We start from the raw sequence: 20467 nt of genomic DNA on the forward strand, positions 1-20467 counted from the left end.
AGCGATCCAGTAAACGGGAGCGGTTCGTGACGTCATCGGTACGCGCCGGAAAGCACGGCTCACACGGGTGCTCACACAAAGCTGGCGAGGGGGATGGCCGGTTTCGCGGAGCTCGGACTGTCATCGTGGCTTGTGGAACAATGTCGGCAGCTGGGTTTGAAACAGCCTACGCCTGTACAGCTCGGCTGCATCCCCGCCATCCTAGAGGGTAAGTGTGTCTCGGCCTCTTCCCCAGGAAGCCTACCCCGTCTTATCGGCTCCCTTTCCTTCCGCAGCCTTTGCCCACGCCACTTCTGCGAGGCGAGGGAATATGCTTGGGCGTTATTGGCGAGCCTGGGTCCCAGAGGTAGACTGGGCGGTGTTGGCGTTTGTAACGCACAGTTGATTTCCTGTGTGTCCGCACACAAGTGACTTAATCCCAGAAACTTGTGACCTCAGAGCACAGGGATGAATGACTAATGGCCACTACTGAGAAACTTTGGTTGTTTGCACTACCATCTTAATTTTACAAACGGAAACTGAGGTTGTCGAGATTACTAGTAAATGCAGGACTCTGGTCCCGTGAATACTCCCCACTCCCCACTCTGGTAGTCCAACCCCGTTTGCCGTTAAAGAGATGCTGTTAGGGGCACCTGGGTGGCTTAGTTGATTGAGCGTCCCACTCTTGATTTCCACTCAGGTCATGATTTCAGGGTGGAGATCAAGGCTGGCGTTGGACTCCATGCTGGACGTAGAGTGTGCTTGGGATTCTCTCTCTTCCCCTCTCTCCCGCGCTTCTCTCCCTTCCCCGCGCTTTCTCTCTCTCTTCTCTGTAGAAAGAGAGAAAGAAAGCTAGCCTAGGATATAATAAGCTGAGAGTTGAGGTATTAAATAGACAAAGATGGAGAAATTGATAGGCAGCCTAGGATATAAGATTGGGGGAAGGTTTTCAGGTTTCCCCAAGCTGGGATGCTCTGTGAGGGAGTCAAATGAGATAGTGAGTAGTAGCGGGGCACCTGGGTAGCTCAGTTGGTTAAGCGTCTGCCTTCAGCTTAGGTCATGACTCCAGGGTCCTGGGATCAAGCCCTGTGTCTGGCTCCCTGCTCAGCGGGGAGCCTGCTTCTCCCTCCTCTCCCTCTGCCACTCGACCTGCTTGTGCTCTCTCGCATACACACTCGCTCTCTTTCTCTGTCAAATGAATAAATAAAGTCTTGGAAAAAAAAAAAAAGATAGCAGTGGCATCTTGGGTCAGATGGATGTGGGTTCCACTCCAGACTGCTACTCACTGGCTGTGTGTTCTGGGCACATCTCTGAGACTCTGTTTCCCTTTCTGTTCAGTGGAGATAATAATGGTCACACTCTCCTAGAATTTGTCCATATGCCCAGAACACAAATGACATAGGACACATTGGACACATGGTAACTGCTCATTAAACATTAGCTATTGTGAACTGCCCAGTAGAACCTTGTCTGCACCTGGTGTGTGTTGATGCCTCTTTGCCCTTTGCCCAGGTCGGGACTGCTTGGGCTGTGCCAAGACAGGCAGTGGCAAGACAGCAGCATTTGTCCTGCCCATCTTACAGAAGCTGTCTGAGGATCCCTATGGCATCTTCTGCCTCGTCCTGACACCCACCAGGTGAGCCCCCCCATAGGCCTTCTGGGTGAGTTAACCATCTGTGTTTTCTTGGGCAAGCACCTTTACCTCTCTGAGTGCCCTTTCCCTATGTTTAAAATGGGGACGGAAATCATTCCTGCCTCTTAAGGGAGGCATAAATTTACTGGGATAGTGCGTGAGAAGTGCTGAGCATAGGTCTTGTCTCATGGTAAGCTGTCAGTTGTCTTGTAGCCCAAGACAGAGACATATTTCTTGTTCTTGGGCATAAATATGGCAGTTGACACGGTAAGTCCTCTAACAGCAGTAGGAGAGGTAGGCACTGTATGTTGTAAGAGTGTGGCCTGGGGAGGGGAAGTCGAGGAACACATCATTCCACAGATGCCATAAAGGGTGACAAGTATCTCTCAAAGGGACAAGTTTGGGGAAGGATACGCCAGGCAGAGGAAGCTGCTAGTGCATTCGAGCAGAGGTGGGAGAAATGCAGGGAACAGAATAGGTACTTGGGGCCGGGCAGGTTAGAGCCAACTTGAGAAAAGCCTAGAATGCTAGGAAGAGAATTAGAACCAATTCTGTGGGCATGTGAGCAGGAGAGGGCAAGACAGGAGGACAGGAAGTGGGCACATGAGCCAAGGGCAGGCCTGGGCAGAGCTGGGGCTGAGGAGTAGGGAAGAAGGGACTTGGACACTGACCAGCCTCAGGGGAGAGGGGACTGATGCTTAGGTTTCGGGCTTTGGTGACTGTGGTGTCGAGGCCACTGTCAAGGAAGAGAGGCCAGGTTGGGTGGAACTGGTGGGAGAGGGGCCATGGGATGTCTGGGTCAGAGGCGCTCCAGTGCTCCATATCAGAGCCTTTATCCAGAGGGAACTGGGAGCTGTGATGGGTGTATAAACAGGAGAGGGACAGTTAGGAGGTCTGAGGGCTGGATATGGGAACGGGAGGCAGGCATAGAATCCCTATCTAACCCAGCCTGACCCCTTCACACCCACAGGGAGCTGGCCTACCAGATTGCAGAGCAATTCCGGGTGCTGGGGAAGCCTCTGGGCCTGAAAGACTGCATCATTGTCGGCGGCATGGGTACAGGGGGCCCGGGGAGGCTCCAGGTAGGGAACCACCGCGGCCTCAGGCCACCCACCCCAACCCACCTCTCGTACTCCACCTGCAGATATGGTGGCCCAGGCCCTGGAGCTCTCCCGGAAACCGCACGTGGTCATCGCCACACCAGGGCGCCTGGCTGACCACCTACGTAGCTCCAACACTTTTAGCATAAAGAAGATCCGTTTCCTGGTGAGTCGGCCCAGGGCCCGGATTCATCCATTTGGGACATGTGTCCCATAGGCCATCCAGTAGAGCCATAGGAGGGGTGACAAAGACAGCAGAGAAGCAACATGAGGTAGCCCAGACTAGCCAGGGTGGTCGGGGGCAGGGCCTCTCTGATGCACTGAGATGGTTGAGGGAGCAGATGTCTGAGACCTAGAGGGAGAACACTCCAGGGCCCGTCTCCAGGGCTGGGAAGGAGGCATGGGGGGGAAGCAGGCTGGGCACATGATCGGGCCCTGGACAGCGCTGTCACTCCAGATCCCCTACCCCCGGCTACTGGTTCTCAGGTAATGGACGAGGCAGACCGGCTGTTGGAGCAGGGCTGCACCGACTTCACTGTGGACCTGGAGGCCATCCTGGCGGCCGTGCCCGCTCGCCGGCAGACCCTTCTCTTCAGCGCCACACTGACTGACACACTCAGAGAGCTTCAGGGCCTAGCCACCAACCAGCCCTTCTTCTGGGAGGCTCAGGCCCCGTGAGTCCACAGCCAGGTCCCGAGGGGCAGGGCAGGGCAGGCAAGGGGTCGGGTGCAGGGCATTGGCTCCCTTCAGCAGTAGGGGAAACTGAGCCCCGCCCCCCAACCCCCCATCCCCAGGGTACATACAGTGGAACAGCTGGACCAGCGCTACCTGTTGGTGCCTGAGAAGGTCAAGGATGCCTATCTGGTCCATCTGATTCAGAACTTTCAGGACGAGCACGAGGACTGGTCCATCATCATCTTTACCAACACGTGCAAGTGAGCACGAGCTGCCTCTCTTCTCCTCAGACCCCCTCCCGTAGCCCTTTATGAGGCCTGAGGTGCGAGGCACACGGCCAGTGTTGGCACTCTGGGGCCTCTGCTGAGACCAGAGATTTCAGAGGATTCATTCAGGGAAGCTCAGATCAATCAGTTTGCTGAGGCCACGCCTCCTGAAGAGGGAGCCAGGACTTGGGGTTCCTCAGACTCGCCATTTTATTTTTTTTTTAAGATTTTTCTTTATTTGTCAGAGAGAGCACGCGGCCCATGTGCGTGCATACAAGCCGGGGGTGGGGGGGCAGCAGGCAGAGGGAGAAGCAGGCTTCCCACTGAGCAGGGAGCCTGATGTGGGGCTTGATCCCAGGACCCTGCTACCATGACCTGAGCCGAAGGCAGACAGACACTTAACCGACTCAACCACCCAGGCTCCCCAAGACCCGCTCTTAACCAGAAGGGGCCTCTGGCTGTCCCCCAGAAACGCCCTGCTGCAGCCAGGAAGGCCTCGAAGCAGCAGCTCTTTACTGTGTCTTGGGCTGTCGCTAAGGCCCAGCACATCGGCTCCAACAGCCAGGCCCTCCTCTGCAGTCCCAGAGGCCTGCAGAATCCCTTGAAGCTCTTGGGGAGGTCCTTAGGAAGCTGTAGCATGAGCCGGAGTGGAAACGCAGCCTACGTCACATGGAGGAGACCTCCTGAGTGGCTGCTGCCCCCTAAGAATTTATCAGCTACCAGAAGAGGAAAGTCTGGGTTTAGGGCTGACTCTCATGGGCTTGGGCCAGGGTCGCCAGGCAGGATACCCTGCACCCCTGCTTCTACTTCACCAGCTGTGCAGGGCCCCCTACTTGCCGTCTTGGGGTGTGCCGGGGCGGGAGTGCCTTCCCCTGACCGGGGCTCTGGAGAGGCTGCCAGCGTGTCCTTCCCCCCAGGACCTGCCAGATTCTGTGCATGATGCTGCGGAAATTCAACTTCCCCACTGTGGCTCTACATTCCATGATGAAACAGGTGTGGGGTCAGGCTGCCCCAGAGACACACCCCTCCCCACCCCTAGCCTTGGCCTCTCTGCTTCTCCTAGCCTCAGGGCCTTTGCCCACGCCTCTTCCCTCTGCCTGAAACACTTCCTGCCATGCGTTAACCTTGGTCTGTCCTCATGGGGGCGCCCGTGAGGGTGGGAAGCCTGGACTCCCATGTTCCCAGGCCTCACACGGTAAATGCTCAAATGTTTGCTAACCCTGACCCCCAGTCTTCCCAATCCTCTCCCTGACCTCGCAACAGAAAGAACGCTTTGCTGCCCTGGCCAAATTCAAGTCCAGCATCTACAGGATCCTGATTGCCACAGATGTAGCCTCCCGGTGAGCAGCCCCACGGTACTCCCTCCTGTGGGCTGGCCAGTGGCACCCGCACAGAGGGACCAGAGGGCTCACCCTGGCGAGGGGTGGGGCTGCCCCGACTTCTGGCTGAGTGACCTGGGGTGGGTCCCCGCCTTGGTTTCTGCATGTGGATGGCAGCATTGATTGGCCTCTGCCTCCAGGGGCCTGGACATTCCCACAGTGCAGGTGGTCATCAACCACAACACCCCCGGGCTCCCCAAGATCTACATACACCGAGTCGGCCGGACAGCTCGGGCAGGTAAGTGGACAGGGCCGGGTGGCCTTCGGACCCATGTCCCTCCGCCCTGCCCACCCCTCGAGGAGCCCAAGTCAGGAGCCGGTGGGAGAAGACGTGGGGGTGGAGCCCGCAGGCAAGAAGCAGGGTCAAAAGTTGGAATCATCCTTTCGAAAGCAAAGGCAGGGAATGTTTTCGTTTGAGATTCTCACACCTGGAGTGGGCAGAGACAGGGTTTCTGGGATGGCCAGCTGAGACCTGGTGCTTCTCCCCTGTCCTGTGGCCCTGGGGCAGGGCACATCAGCTCTCTAGGTCCGTCTCGTCATCAGAGGACAGGTAGCAGGAATGACGCGTGTTTGTGCTGCTCCAAGGGTCGTGAGCCTCACCAGCTGTGAGTGCTGAGGGAGACACCGTCACCCTCACAGACACGGGAGACAGACTAGTGGGCGCAGCTCTGCACTGAGGCATGTCAAGGCTTCTCGCTGACACAACTCCCCGACAGCCATGCCCTGGAGGGAAATCAGCCACGTCACCAGCCCCTGTGGACGGCTGGCCCGGCAGGAGAGCCGCCTCTCCCGGGGCCCTGTGTCTCCTCTGCGAGGGACCTGCCTTCACTCCGTTCCCACCAAGAGAGCTGCCTGGTGGTCGCAGCCTGTCTCTGTTGGCCCCCAGCTCATCGCAGGTAACTGTGGAATGTCCTCACAGGGCGGCAAGGACAGGCCATCACACTGGTGACGCAGTACGACATCCACCTTGTCCATGCCATCGAGGAGCAGATCAGTGAGTGGAGGGACAGGAGAGGGGCCGGGGGGAGGCGGGTGCATCTGGGTGAGACACCTGCTGGGCTGCTCACCGAGCAGAGCTTGGACTGCACTTCCCGCCCTGTGCAACCCCAAGTGACGGCTTTTAGCCCGGTTATCAAAACCGGCTTCCCACAGTGGCCCTCAGCCGCCAAAAGCCACATCCGGTGGGAAGGGACTTCAGTTTCTCAGCCTGGGATGTATCGGTGGTCCCTGTGGATGAGTCAGAGCCCCCAGGGCCAGGGTCTGGGTGTGTTTAACAACCCCCTTGGGTGTTTTAATGTGCAGCCCAGACCAACCAGCACTGGAAAATCTATAATCACTGCACAGACTGCCCTAAAATTCAGAAACCTCTGGACTGCAAAGGGCAGTGTTTGAGTAATCCTTACACCCAACGTGAGGCTCAAACTCATGACCCCAAGATCAAGAGTCGTACACTGTTCTGACGGAGCCAGCCAGGCGCCCCTAAAGGACAGTGTTTAAAAAGAATATTTCCCGTCAAGTTCATAGTGTTGCTAACAGCGACAAATAAAGGACAGCCTGTCATCTTCAGGTTTGCGATCCCAGATCTTGCTTACCTGACCCTAATCTGCTATGACACCAGTCTTGCATGCCCCACTGCATGGGAAGCTCACTCCCAAGCCAGAAACTCTCCCTTGTCTGCTCTCTCCCACCCCATGGGACCCCTGCCCCTGCAGAGAAGAAGCTGGAGGAGTTCTCTGTGGAGGAGGCTAGTGTGCTGCAGATCCTCACGCAGGTCAACGTGGTGCGGAGGGAGTGTGAAATTGTGAGTGTTAGAAGCCGTGAGGCCCCCGGGTGCCCCCTTGGAGATGAGGGCCCCCGTGACGGCCTCTCCTTCCCTCCCCAGAAACTGGAGGCGGCCAACTTTGACGAAAAGAAGGAGATCAATAAGCGGAAGCAGCTGATCCTGGAAGGGAAGGTGAGGGCCGAGCTGGCAGGTGAATGGCAGGGAGGGCTTACAGGAGGCAGACTGGCAGCTCGGTCACCTGCGGGTCCTCCCATGCCAGGATCCCGACCTGGAGGCCAAGCGGAAGGCTGAGCTGGCCAAGATCAAGCAGAAGAACCGGCACTTCAAGGACAAGGTGGAGCAGGTGCTCCAGCGGCAGAAGGCCAGGGGGGCTGGCCGCAGGGGGCGTCCACCCAGGGCCCCGCCTAGAGTGCGCTCGGCCCCGGCACCCAGCCAGGGCCCGTCCTGAGCACCACTGTGGCCCCCACCGGCCCCGCCTGGGATTCCTTCCTGGAACTGATGGTCAGAGGGCTCCTCCACCCCCCCGGACCTGCTCAGTCCCTGTCAGTGGGACCCAGGGACACCCATGTTGTGCTCCACACAGCTTTCCACCTTGCAGCCCCTGGCTGGCCCCTTCTCGGAGCCCCTGCCTGCAGATGAGGAAGGAACACTGGCTACAAGGTTGGGCCCAGCTCCACACACAGTGACCCTGGGGGGTGGATGCTGCAGGGCCCCAGAGCAAAGGTGTGTTGCCTGCAGGAGTCACCTAATAAATAGGTCTCTTGACTTTCCCATCGGATTCTGCGGGAGTGGGGGCAGGGGAGGAGGGTTCAGCTGCTGGTGCTTCCCAAGTTCCCCAGAACATCATGTCACCCCCCACCCCACTCCAGTCCTCCATTCCCATCAGGCCAAGCCAAAGGTTTCAACTACAGTGCTGGCCATTCTGGCCAGGTGACCTTGGGTTTGAGAAGCCCCCTGTGGGCCTCAGTTTCCTCATCTAGAAAATGGGCACTGCAAGGACACCATTCTCCAAATGTGGCTGTCAGGTTCAGTGACATGATGCCTGTGTGTAGTGAACACTACCACGTTCTAGAAGCTTCCCCACCTGCCCACCGGAATCTGGGGTTTGTAGCCAGAATAAAGGGAGGGGTACTTAACCAGGGGACACCTAAAGGCAAACTGGTCCAGACAAGAGGATTTGAGCCCAAGGGAGTGGGGACAGCTGTGCTGGGCAGAGCTGGACTCCTGGCTCTGGCATGATGTGCTCCTCGGACTCTGAAACTTACTCTTCTCGCGGGCAAATGGGTTGCTAAGCCCAACAGAGCAGCTGAGGTGCCTCCAAGAGGAAGCAGGTAGAGGGTGCAGGGACGGCGGTTAGATGCCCGGGTGTCCACACAACACACACACACACGCACCGCCGCTCTTAGAAATGTAATCTGGGCGCCAGCGCACGCCCTGGGGATTCTAGAAATTCTACACAATGAAAAGCCCCCTAAACAGCCCCTGAGCTGTGAGTGGCCAGGGCCAGCTGGGGCACTGTGGCCAGGCCCTCCCCAGGCTGAGTTGGGCCCCCCGGTCCCTGCCAGGGTGAATGGCCCACTGTGCCGCCTGCGGCCTGCCTCGTGCTCCAGGCGGGAATCATGCGTCTGAAACCAGCTCCCGCAGGCCCCCGGCTCCCACGGCTCCCACGCAGACCCTGCAGCCAGGCTCAGGGGGTGCCCTCAGCCAGGCGGGCAAGGCCCTCTCGCAGCTCGCTCAGCTCAAACAGCCTGACGTCCAGCAGCTGTGCGGCCCGGCCCACCTCAGCCCGTGCTCGTTCCCGCTCGGCCCGTGCCTCCTCCAGGCTGCGCTCTGTTGCCCGCAGCTGGTGTTCCAGCTCAGCATTGCGGGTCTCCAGGTCCTGCAGGGAGAGGGTAGACAAGATTTGGGGCCCCAACAAGTCTAGGGTCACCAGCCCTGCTTGGGGCATCCAGCATCTGAGTGCCATCCCATCAGACCCCACTCTGGACCATGCCATGCCCCCTCCGTCTCTTACCCTCCCTGCAGCTTCTCCCAAGACACTCCCTGAGCCCTTGGCCAATATAAAGCTCATAGAACTGATCACATCCCTCTTCTGCTCAAGACCCTTCTGTGACCCATCAGGCTAGGAACAAAATCCACACCCCTCCCTCCTTGCTCATTCCAGCTCAGACTTGCTGGCTTCCCTGTGGTTCCTTGAACATGTTGAGTTTCTCCCCACCTCAGGGCCTTTGCACAGGCTGAGCACTCTGCCCAGAAGACAAGAGGGAACATTTCCCCAACTTCTCTCTTCTGGGTCCCCAGATCCTTTAACATCTTCACCTGCTGGACTCGGGACATTCCCCATGAACATTTCTCAGAAAAAGTCTTCAGTGAAAGCCAGACCAGTCAGACCTGGGTTCCAATGCAGGCTCCTGACCCTGAGGGCTTGATGGGGTCAAGCACAGCAATTCAGCAGGGACTCAAGAATTGCTTGTTGAGGGGCGCCTGGGTAGCTCAATTGGTTAAGCATGTGCCTTCAGCTTGGGTCATGATTTCAGGGTCCTGGGATCAAGCCCCATGTTGGGCTCCCTGCTCAGCAGGGAGCATGCTTCTCCCAATCCCCTCTGCCCTCCTCCCCCCACTGCCATACTCTATGTCAAAAAAATGAATAAACTCTTTCTAAAAATTTCTTGCCTAGTCAAAGAATGAAACATTGTACTAATAACCGTCTTTCACAAAACACTGGCTCCAACGCAGGGTCCTGCCAATCCTTCACAACCTTGGGTAAATCTCTTCCTGACCCCACTTACAGGTGAAGAAACTGAGGCTCGGAGAGGCATACAGCTGCCCAGGACCCATCAGGAAGGAAAGACCCCAGATCTGTCCCACAGAGGGGGCATTCTGGAACACCCTGTCCCGTGAAAGCAACACACACCTGCACTTTCTGCTGCGTCTCCTCCCGCTCGGTGGCATCCACGGCCTCACGTGGTCCACCGGTCTGGTTCTTCAGCGTCTGGATCTCCTAGAGAAGAGTTCCCAGGATCTATTCTGGGGGTCCTGGCTCCCCTGTAGGAGGTCAGGGAAGATGAAGCCGAGGGACACGCACTCAGTGCTCACCTGGTCCTTTGTCTGCACTAATGCCTCCAGATGCTCCAGTGCCTGGCTCCCTTCCTTCTCGCTGGCTGAGGGTTGCTCGGCGGCTGCCTGGGCCTCCAGCTCAGCTACCTGTGTGGACAGGAAAGTCAGGCCCTGACACCCCAGCCTGCATTCTCCTGACCCCTGGGGAAACTGTCCTTTGCTCAGTCACACCCCGGACGAGGCACTCAGCCCCCTCTGATTGGGGGTACCACCTCCAAGCAGGGAAGACTTTATGGGGTTTGACAAAGGTTGGCATTCTCTCAGACCCATAATACAGAACAAGAAACTGAGGCTCAGGGAAAGGACCTGCAGAGATCACACAGCCAGGCAGTGAACCCAGGACGGATAGGACATGCGGAGGCAGGGGCTCCCCAGCTGCCTGGGCCACCTGGAGTCTCTCGAAGGGGTCCCCTCACCCGCTGCCGCAGCCTCTCGGCCTCCGCACGCTGGGCCTCCAGCTGCTGCCTCCACTGGGCGGCCGCGGCGTTGGCTTCTCGCAGGGCGCCCGCCAACTTGTTGTTGCTGTCCTGCAGCGCGAAGAACTCGGCCTCCCACTGCACCTCGCCCACCGAGCTGCAGGTACGCGAGGGTTGGCGAGGGCGAGGACAGGCCGCACAGGTAGAGGGAAGGGGCGGGCTGGGGGAGGGGGTGACAGGGCGGGGCGGCGCGAGGGATGGGGCGGCGCTGGGGGCGGGGCCACAGGTGGGGACATCCCGGGGGAGCGCCGTCTAGTCGGGGGCGGGGTCAGTCCATCTGGGCGTGCTCAGAACCGGGTAAGGGTCGGGGAGGTGTGGCTGAGGCAGGGTTAGTCCCCAGGGGCGGACGAGGTAGGGGTAGGGTTAGCCCCCAAAAGGCGTGGTCAAAGGAGGAGCGCGTTCGAGGGGCGCGGTCCGCTCCAGAAGCCACAGGACCCGAGTCAGCCCCCTCCCCTCCCCGGGCCTTGGATACACAGTCAGATCCCGCGGCCGGTCGCGCCCCCCGGCTTCAAGGAAGCTCCTCTCCGCGCCTTCCGTCCCGCCACGCACTATGCCCGCTCCACCCGCCTCACCCCTCCGACAGCATCTTCTTGAGCCGCTCGCGCTCCGCGGGGCCGGGGACGTCCGCGCTCTGGCTACGGAACAGTTTCTCATCGCCTGGGCCGTTAGCGCTGACGAGGGGACTTGGGGGCACCTAAGGATATGGGCAGAAGCGAGGTCACACTGGGGTCCGGCTTCGGTAAAGGACAGGTTGATTAGGTCATGGTTGGGATCAGGGCTGATGTTACTGGGGTTGTGACGGAAGACAGGGTCCTTTCTAGCGCTAGGATGCGAACACGCCCTTCCTCTCCTCATCCACCCTCTATGGCTCCCCATGACCCCTGGGCCAGAGCTCCGGGAACTGTACCCCCACCTTGCCTGCCTGGGCTCTCACCAAGTCCCCAGGAGCACATCTGAGGCAGGCTAGTCTAAATAAACCCACTGAGATATTCAAAATCTGCAAAGGTCGGGGGAGTGATGTGAAACCTCTGTGCTATCCTCTCATGGCACTACCCTTCTTCCCTGGGGCCAAATTTCAACATGAGTTTAAGATTCAGACGGGAAGCTCTCTTCCACGCTGAATTCACTGCCTGGACCAGGAGCCTGCTTTTTCATCTCTGTAACCCTCTTTCCCAGACCTGGGCCTGGCACACAGTAGGTGGTCGGTAACTTCTGCTGAATAAATCAATGGGGGAAGACTCCCAGGACAGTTTTTCACTCTGCCACCTTGCTGCTACTTAGCTATTTTAACCTCCAGGTTTCTACTCTGCCATCTAAGCTGGTTTCCAGGCCTTCAGGGATCCAAGCCTAGCCAGACCCCCAGGTTGAGCTCCTGACACTTTCCCTCCAAGGCTCCTGCTGTAGGTCTAGTTTGATCCGATCTGTGAGCACTGGTCTTGGGCACCTGCACAGCACCCAGGTACTCAGTAGCAGCTGAGTGACTAGGAGGCATGGGACAGGGAGTACTGACCTGGTGGGCAGCGAGCCCCAGGGCTGGACTGGTGAGCTCCCCCCCATCCTGAGATTTCTCCCTGGCCAGCCTCGCTGCTTCCTTTACTTCCTGGAACTTCTCAGCAAACTGGGGGGGGGGGGGGGTGCGGCGGAGAAGCAGAACAAACAATCAAAGAAAACCCAGCCCCTCTCCCAGGGCCCCACTTGGTCACCCCCACCCAGCGCCAGCCCTGTCACTCTGGAAGGGACTTTAGGAGCCACGCATATCCTCTCATCTCATGAACTGGAAGAAGGCTTGGAAAATGTCCCAGCGAGCAGACTGAGTATCATGGCGTGGGTGGGATGTTCACGGAAGTGGATTACACCGAGCCACCTTGAGAAAGGGCTCCCCTTTTCCTCTCAGTCTGGCTTATTTCAGCAAGGAGAGCCTCAGGTGGGTGCTCTCTTTAGTGCCTGGGACACTTGTGAATATGTCGTTTTATAACAAAGAAAAAGCAAGTCTTGGGCTCAGAGCCTCTGAGAGGGCACCTGTGCCCAGGGAGAATGTAAATCGCCCTGTTCTCCTACTGTATTACCTTTACCACGCTACCAGTTTTCCAATTAGGGTGGGTAGGATACGCTGTTTTTCATTTTAAAATAAATTTCTTTCATTGAATAATAATTTTTTAAAGAAAAATTGTAAAAGAAATTTTAAAGAAAATTTTAAAGAAAAACAGTCACTTGACTGGGGCAAAGGGGCCACTGCCATTCACTGGTGGGGCGGGTGGGGGGAGGGGGGAAGTCATTTCCAAAAACAGTCCAACAGCAACTGAATACTCAGTGGGAAAAAAATACTCCTGCCTTATACCACCCACAGAAATTAATTCAAGACCTAAATTTGAAAGGAAAATGAAAGCTTCTAGAAGCAAGAGAATCCTCACGATTTCATTAGGAATCAGAAAGCACTATCCATCCGGGGAAAAAATGGGATGAGACAATATTGAAGTCTGGAGACAGCAGAGGATGGAGGGAGGCGATGATGAAGGTAGTGAGTGCTAGGGTGTGTGAGGGAACTCCCAGCCCATCCCAGGCACCCAGAGAAGGTCAGGGTGTGTCCAAAATTGGAGTAGGTGGCCCGCTGAGCTGAGACATGATCCAGGGAACCAGGAAGAGTTGTCTAACTCGGAGGACCATCCTGCAACACCTGCCCAGGGGCCCCAGTGTACCTGGGAGAAGACCCAGGCCCAGCCCTGTCCCTCCCACCACGGAACCCTGCAAGCCCACCTGGGTCAGATGCTGCTCAGAAGCAAAGCCAAGGCCATAAACAGTGTTGGCGCGACTGTCTGCCCACTGCCCGAACTTCTGGGAGGTTTTGGTAAAGGTCATGTTGGGGGTGACAGTGCTGTTGATGATGGCCTGGGGGGGGGGACACAAAATTCAAGGTTGATGAGACTGATAATAATGAACATGAAACCTCCCGGGTGTCATTTTATATTAGCTCCTGGGAGGTCCTTGGTGTGAGCCATTGCAGGAGGGAGACTGATTCTGGGCTCCTCCCAACCCCAATCCCCCAGGCACACAGCAAGGCAATGACCAGACCCAGGCCTGTGTCTGAGACTCCAGGAGCCTGCCACCCCACCCAGGCCCTGCCAGGACCTTGGCACCCCCAATGCTGATGATTCGGTAGACATTGCGGGTGGCATCGTAGAAGTAGGAGACAGTGAGTGCGTGCTTGCCCGCAGGGATCCAGTTCCGCTTGGTGGCTGGGTCAATCTGGAACACGTGTGCCCGTGTGCTGAAGATGGGCTGCTCCCTGCAGGGGGGAGAGCATTCTCAGAGGGGCTAGGCAGCACTCAGGGGACTCAGGGCCAAGCTGGGGAGGCGGGGGCTCACCTGGCTGTGGACATTGGTCAGGCTGGGCTGGGTGGGCTCCAAGAAGCAGCCAGAGGGATGGCAGGAGCAGCGGGCTCAGTCTCTGGGGGGGGGGGGGGGGGCTTGTGAGTGTCTCTCCAGGACAGGCTTAAGGAAACCAAGCAGGTCCAACCTCAGGACCCACTGCCAAGGTACACCATTCATAGAACGTCAGTCAAAAAGGTAAGGGCATCAGCAGATCACTCAGAGCAAAAAGACCCTATTCCTCTCCATTGAGGAAGCCCCCACATAGCCGAGCAGGAGATGGCTCTCTGAGAGGAGACAGGTGGCCCTTGATATTCCAGCATAAACTTCTCAGCATGCTGTTTACCGAACCCCCAGTGACACCCCCTCAATCTTGGGGTAGGTAGAGAAGGCCAAGGTGAACTCCTGCTTGGTATTTTCTGCCACATTCACTCATCACTCCCCAAACCGGGATCTCCATCCAAATGTGGGGCAGGACCAGGCGCCTACTGGGAGACTAGTCCCCCACCCCCAGAATCCACAGGGGGATCCCTCAACTTCCACTTTAGGGCAGAAGCACACCTTGGAGTCAGAGTCCAAATCCCCAGGGAGCTCCCAGCCTAGTTAAAAAGATAAGATGTAGCCAAACAAGTTTAATCTCGATGCCCAGTTCCTGGTCACCCATACCCACTCAATACCAATAGGGCTGGGCTGGGTGGCATCAAGGATTGGGAGAGGGGGCCCCCCAGCTCCTCTTGGTGCCTTTAGTCACAACCCCACAGAAACCAGGAATGGCTGCCCTAGAGAATTCCTGACCCTCGCCTCTGTGCCCCCAAAACCTGCACCAGGGGCATCTGTAGAGGACCAGCAGGGACCTGGGGAAGGGAGGTGGCAAAGTGGGGGAAGGGAGGCCCCCCGCGGAGCGGCCTCCTCAGGTCAGAGGAGGGATGCCCCCCCACCCTGTCCTGGGCAGCGGCTGCCCGGGTCACAGGGTCTGAAACCGGAGTCCCTGTGTGGGGGAGGGGCGGCAGCTCTGGCCTGGGTTGGGAGCAGGTCCTGGAGCTAAGCAGGGTTCCAGGGTGCAGGGGTCCCAGAAACACAGGCCCTTCCGGCCCTGAAGGTCCTGCCGCGACTTGCAGCTTTGGGGAAAGTTACTCACCAACTAGTCATGTGCCTCGGACGCCGCCGGCCCGCGGGGCTCCCGGAGGAGGCCCCGACCCCGCCCGGTGCCCAGGATCCCCAATTGCGTGTGGGGGCAAAGCCCCACCCCATGCGCCCCAGTCCGGGGGGCCTGATATTCAGTAAGGAAGGAGTTCCCATCCGCGTCAGAAGCGGGGCGCCCAATACGCGCCCCGACTTCGGGAAGTGCCACCCTCGACCCGGGAACTTCCGAGATCCGCGCGACGCCCCCCAACTCCGGGCCCAGAACTTCGGGGATACATTCTCCGCCTCCTCCAACCCCAGGTCCAGAACTTCGGGGATCCCTCGCGCCACCTCCGACTCCTAAATTTCGGGGACTCCCTGCCACCTCTCCAACCCCGGGTCCGGAATTTCGGGATCTCCTCGCGCCGCCTCCCTACCCCAGGCCGGGAACGTCGGGGACACCGCAGCCTCTTCCAGCGCCCGGTCCGGAACTTTGGGAACCCCTCGCCCTGTGCCCTCTCCGACCCCGACTCCGGAACTTCGAGGCCCCCGCGCCCTCTCAAGCCCCGGAATTTCGGGGCTCCCGAGCCGCCCCCAGCCTCCCTGTCTGGAACTTCGGGGACCCGCCGCGCCCTCCCCATGGTCCTGGAACCTCCGGCCCCCCGCGTCCCCGGCGCAGGCTCGGACAGCCGGGCTCACCCTGCGGGCTCGGCGCCCCGCGAGTGTCCGGGCGCGAGTCGGGTGCTGCCCCGCGCCGCCGACTCCCCGCAGCCGGGCGCCCCGCTCGCTTGCTGGCTCCGGGGCCCGCGCCCTCCGCGCCGCCCGCCGCACCACCCGCGCCTTTGTCTGCGCCTCCGCCGCCGCCCGCGCCGCCTCCGGTCCCATCGCGGCCGGTCCCGACGCGGCCGCCGCCCGCCCCGCCTCCCCGGGCTGCCGAGGCCGCCCCGCAGCGCCCCCTGCCGGCCCTCCGCGGTGGGGGGTTGGGGAGAGGGAGGGGCGGAAGCCGGGAGGAAGGCGGGATAGGACCAGCCTTGGGAGGGAGTCCCAGGGAAGAGGGACCGGGGGTGAGGATGGGGACAGAGACCCAGACCCAGAAGCAGAGATATCAGAAAGAGACACTGGAGACAGACGGGTGGAGAACGTGACTTCATCGTCCTGTCAGGGGTGGCCCTGACCCTCCAGGTCACTGCTGCCCATTCTCTAGCTGTCTGAGGTCGTCACCTTCTGCTTTTCATGGGAATCCCTCTCCACCGGACAGGGATTTGGGACAGGGCACCTCTACAGCACAGAGGGCGGTGTCTGCACACAGTAGGTGCTCTGTGGGTGTTACTAGGAAATGAAAGAGACAGGCTGGGAGAGACGTAGAGAGGCTGAGAGAGGCAAACAGTAGGCGCTTCCTGAGGCTTGATCAGGGATGTCCCATCAGAGTCCTTCCTGCCTGACTTCTACCTAGCTCTGATCCCCGGTTGGGGAGGGGCTTCTGCCCACCTTGTCTCCCAGGACAGGAAGGAATGGATACCAACCATGGTGGAATTATCAGCATTGCTCTGTTGCAGGGCCCCAAGAACCTAGGACAGATGGAATGTTGGGACCCCGTTCCCACCAAATGAGTGAATCCCCTGAAGGTCCTCAGGTCTGGGTTTGTCATCTCTGATCAGAGGGAGCCTTTTGTACAGTTGCCAAGAGGGGGTCCTTCTCAAGATGAGCCGCCAGGATCATCTTCCCCAGACCTGAGTCTACCTGTGGGACCCACTTGTCTATCCTGCAGCTGCCCTTTCTCTGGGCTCTTCCAAAGTCATGCAGGGCCATCGGAGTCATGGATAGAGGGGCTGCAGTTCCCCCGAACCAAGGCCCACAGATCCCCCAAACCTCATGTTTGAACTTTCTGATGATCTCAGAGATTTTGCTTTTCGTCTTCTCTGTCCTGTCTCCTTTCCCTGTTCTTTTCTTTCCACTTCCCCCGCTGACAAGAATCATACATCTGGGCTGGTAGCTATCTTCAAGATACCTTTAGGTGAATTCTAGGTCACGTGGTTTCTGGAGACTTATGCCTGGGCCAAGATGGAGTTACCTTTGCCCAAGCTCTTCCCTCCACCTGGAAAGCCTTTTCTGCAGGTGTATATTCTGCCTTGTCCTTCCAGGCTCAGCTCCACTGGCCCCTCTCCTCCTGGAAGCTTTTCTGACTCTCTGGGACTTGGAAGGGATCCCGCCGTGTTTTGCACTGGGCCCCCATCACTTTCTCTGGGATCCCTGATCTATATTATCTGTGATCACTTCCGTTGCATACAGGTCTGGGCACTCTTTGGAGGGCTAGCCCATCCTGGAGCCCCAGCCTTACCCAGTATGAGAGGAACTGCTCACCCCTGCTAGGGAAACTGAGGCTCAGGCTCAGTTTCCCCAACTGCTTTCAACTGCACCAGGCATCTGCACAAGGAAAGGTTTTGGCTTGGCTTTTAGGCCTGAAGCCACAAAACGCTTTGAACATTGTGGGGAACAAAGAAAATACCGTCTGTTCTGTGCAAAGAGTGACTTTTCCTTATTACCAAAAAAATGATTAAAAAAAAAAAAGTAACTGGGAAAGGTGCCGACAGGGCTTAGGCTTCTGGAAGCCACTCAGGGTGTGCTGAGTGCTGGCCGGCGGCAGACCCAGGGCCAGGTGGCCATTCCGTGGGGGCAGCCAAGAGAGGGGCCCAGGCAGACTTTACTCCTTGTGTGGGCAGAAGGCAACAACATGAGGGAGAGTGGGGAGTTGAAATCTTTCCCTGGGCCCCACTCAGTGGCCTCCAGGAAGAGTTAGGATGGGGCTCACCTTGAGCAGCCCTGACCTGAAGTTGTGTTACTCAAGTACAAATTGAGGGAGTGGTTTGTCAGTGTGGACCTCACTTTTTTCACCTGGAGAATGGGCTGATGCTTACAGGGCTGGGGGTACAGGGAGGAGGCAGGAGAATCCTGGTAACACAAGCAGCTCCTCATCTTCCTCTGGGTAGACAGGTAGGGAGGGGGCTGCCCTAAGCTACCACCTCCACCCCAGCCTGAGCCCTCTTCTGCCTGGGGTTGTCCTTACAGACTGGGCAGAGGCCACCACCCCAGGGTGGCTGATAAGAAGTGATAGCTTTCCTTTGGGCCTGAGAGAAGATATAAGAAAATGAACTTCCTGTCACAGAAGGGACCAAGCAGAGACTTGAACAGTTTATCTGGCTCTAGGGAGGCTGCATTTGCAGAGTGGCTCTTGTGGGTTAGACTCTGGCCTCCGCCTAGTTAAAGCTGACCCACCTGTGGACTGAGCTAAATTGTCTCTCTTCCCTAGAGGGTTCCTATCACACCAGATCAAAGGGAGTTTGTCACCTCTTCTCAAAGCCACATGCCCAGGTGTGGATGACAGTGGCCACTTAGATCTGTTTATGACACAATTTGGTTACTGTCCACCTCTTCCATGGGTCTGCACCTAGAACAAGCCTGACTCGCAGCAGGAACTCTTTAAATGCTTCAAGAAGAAGAGGATCTCTAATCCCTGGTGTTGGTCCTTGGTGGTCTCCAGAATCACATGCCCAGGGACTGACTTCCAGCCCTGCCTCTTACTAGCAGTGTGACCTTAAAGAAGTCATTTTCCCTTTTTGTGCCTTAGTTACCCCATCTATAAAATGGACATAAAAATGGTGCCCATTTCTGAAGTTTCCTTTAAGGATCCAACAAGTCCTTGAGTGAAAAGGGCATGACCCTGAGAGCTTAATAAATGCTGGTTGTCGTAACATTACACTTATTCTTGGCTGTCTGGACATATGGTATTGATCCTGAGCCAAATTCTTCAGATTTTCTTTTACGGGTTGAAGGATCCCAACTAGGCATGAGTTTTCAAGGGCAGAAATGGGTCCAACTTGGCATGATAACCTCTAAATCTTTAGCTAGGGGGCCCTTATGTGCTCCTCTAGCCACACTCCTCCTCTTTCTCCACGTTCCCCTGAACATGGGCAATAAGGCCAGTCACCAGACCTTAGCATCCTGAGAAGCTCCTATTCATCCCTCAAAGCCCCACCTCCAATGACCTCTTCTCTGAGAAGCCCTCCTATGTCTCCCTCTAGACCTTCCCCAACATCCTCCCTCCTTCCAACCCAACCCTGATCCTAGGTACTAGGGGCATCTGTGTCTTGCTGTCACTGCCAGAGCCCGAAGGCCTCTCAAGACTGAGCTGAGGCCACTCTTGGGCTTGATATCTCCCAGCATGGAGTGGATGAATGGGGGTCCTAGCACAGGTGAATTTGATGACTTGATATTGATGATTCTTCATCACTAGAAAGAGACCCCACCTTAAATTCAAATCCAACTCAACTTCTGCACAAGGCCAAGGTTAATTCATTAAACAACTAGCCCCCAGGAAGGCATGAAGGGGTTGGGGTGGGGGACGACATCTGACACTGGGTTATGGACTTAAGCTCCCAGGAGCAGGGTTGGGTGAGGGGTGGGGGTAAGTAGCACTTGAGCCCCCTCCGAACTCCGAACCTGGATCTGTGGCTTGATTCCCACAGACCTAATTACCCTCATTTGCCACATGCACTAATTACCTCTGCGGTGCCAGGTGGCTGGGCGGGGCTGCCCCACTTTTGGGAGGTAGGTCGGGGCCCGATTATTTTTGGCTGTATCGTCCTTGAAGGCTCCGCCATCCTTCTGCATGAAGGGCAGAAAGTGGGGCGGGATAATTGCAGCCACATCAGGAGGGACAGTGGGAAATTTAGGGGTCAGGTTGGCCCAGAAGTTCCCTGAGCAGGGGGGGTGGTTTGGGCTCCAGGCCTCAGGGTCTTTGGTACCCAGCTGGAGGTTGCAAGATCTGGAGGGAATGAGAATCATCCAGCTCTAAGGTGCGTGGCTCTGGAGGCCTGTTTTAAATGTGACACCACTGTGGGGAGAAGGCTGGGGTGGCTAGTTGGATGGGCCTGGGTGCAAATCCCGACTCCCACCGGTTTGATGAATGTTACTGAACATGTGAGCTCCTTTCTTTGCACCTTTCCTGAGGGATCAGATGGGGATAACAATTCACAAAGAGTACTCTGGGCAGAGGGCACTGCATATGCAAAGGCCCTGAGGTGGGATGGACTGAGTGTGTTGGAGGAATAGTGGGGGCCTAGGATAGCCAGAGAGGAGTGAATGGGAAGAGAGTAGGGATCACTGAGGGCTAAGAAGGTCACAGGTGAGATCTCTGTGAGATAAGTGGTGGTGTAATGTATGAGTTTTGTCCCAAGGGTACTGGGGAGCCATGGGAGAGTTTGGAGACAGAGAGGGAGGGACATCATCAGATTTACATCGCAAGTTCCAGGGCAGCTCTTGAGAGAGAATCAGGTTATCTGTACATGTGCAGAATTTGGGCAGACCCTCCCTCTCTTCGAGCCTCCATTTTCCCATCTGAGACAGATCCTGAGGCCCAGGCAGCCCCAGGACACACTGGACCCTGAGCCAGGGAAGCTCCCTTCCCCCCACACTCCCAAATTCCTACATGGCCTCCTCTCTGCCTGCCCTCTCCTCCTACTCTCCTTCTGTGGCCTTGAGGAACAGCTGTGGGAACAGAGAGCGGGAAGCCGT

General features: G+C 57.5%; 2 protein-coding genes across 3 annotated transcripts; one reads left to right on the forward strand and one right to left on the reverse strand.

Moving 5' to 3' along the window:
- The first annotated feature begins 46 nt into the window (after positions 1 to 46).
- On the forward strand, positions 47 to 7585 carry LOC111143836 (DEAD-box helicase 49). Its single transcript, XM_022497771.1, has 13 exons — positions 47 to 208; positions 1492 to 1615; positions 2583 to 2668; positions 2757 to 2878; positions 3199 to 3386; positions 3507 to 3647; positions 4571 to 4646; positions 4917 to 4993; positions 5173 to 5270; positions 5952 to 6026; positions 6745 to 6833; positions 6915 to 6986; positions 7075 to 7585. Exons 1-13 carry the CDS (start codon positions 94 to 96, stop codon positions 7261 to 7263), a joined length of 1452 nt encoding a protein of 483 aa, XP_022353479.1. The 5' UTR covers positions 47 to 93; the 3' UTR covers positions 7264 to 7585.
- A 625-nt stretch (positions 7586 to 8210) lies between these two features.
- LOC111143837 (homer scaffolding protein 3) lies at positions 8211 to 15707 on the reverse strand. 2 transcript variants are annotated; one of them, XM_022497773.1, is made up of 10 exons: positions 15596 to 15707; positions 13772 to 13853; positions 13535 to 13691; positions 13163 to 13294; positions 11919 to 12026; positions 10981 to 11102; positions 10349 to 10505; positions 9912 to 10019; positions 9730 to 9816; positions 8211 to 8694 (listed from the first exon to the last, which is right to left on the reverse strand). In XM_022497773.1, exons 2-10 carry the CDS (start codon positions 13783 to 13785, stop codon positions 8503 to 8505), a joined length of 1077 nt encoding a protein of 358 aa, XP_022353481.1. In that variant the 5' UTR covers positions 13786 to 13853; positions 15596 to 15707; the 3' UTR covers positions 8211 to 8502. The 2 variants fall into 2 exon arrangements, with proteins under 2 accessions (XP_022353481.1, XP_022353482.1); XM_022497774.1 differs by lacking the exon at positions 15596 to 15707 and adding an exon at positions 14913 to 15149.
- Between the last annotated feature and the right edge of the window lie 4760 nt (positions 15708 to 20467).

The sequence above is a fragment of the Enhydra lutris genome, unplaced genomic scaffold (assembly GCF_002288905.1).
Source record: "Enhydra lutris kenyoni isolate GAN:26980312 unplaced genomic scaffold, ASM228890v2 scaffoldscaffold10, whole genome shotgun sequence".
Classification (NCBI taxonomy): Eukaryota; Metazoa; Chordata; class Mammalia; order Carnivora; family Mustelidae; genus Enhydra; species Enhydra lutris.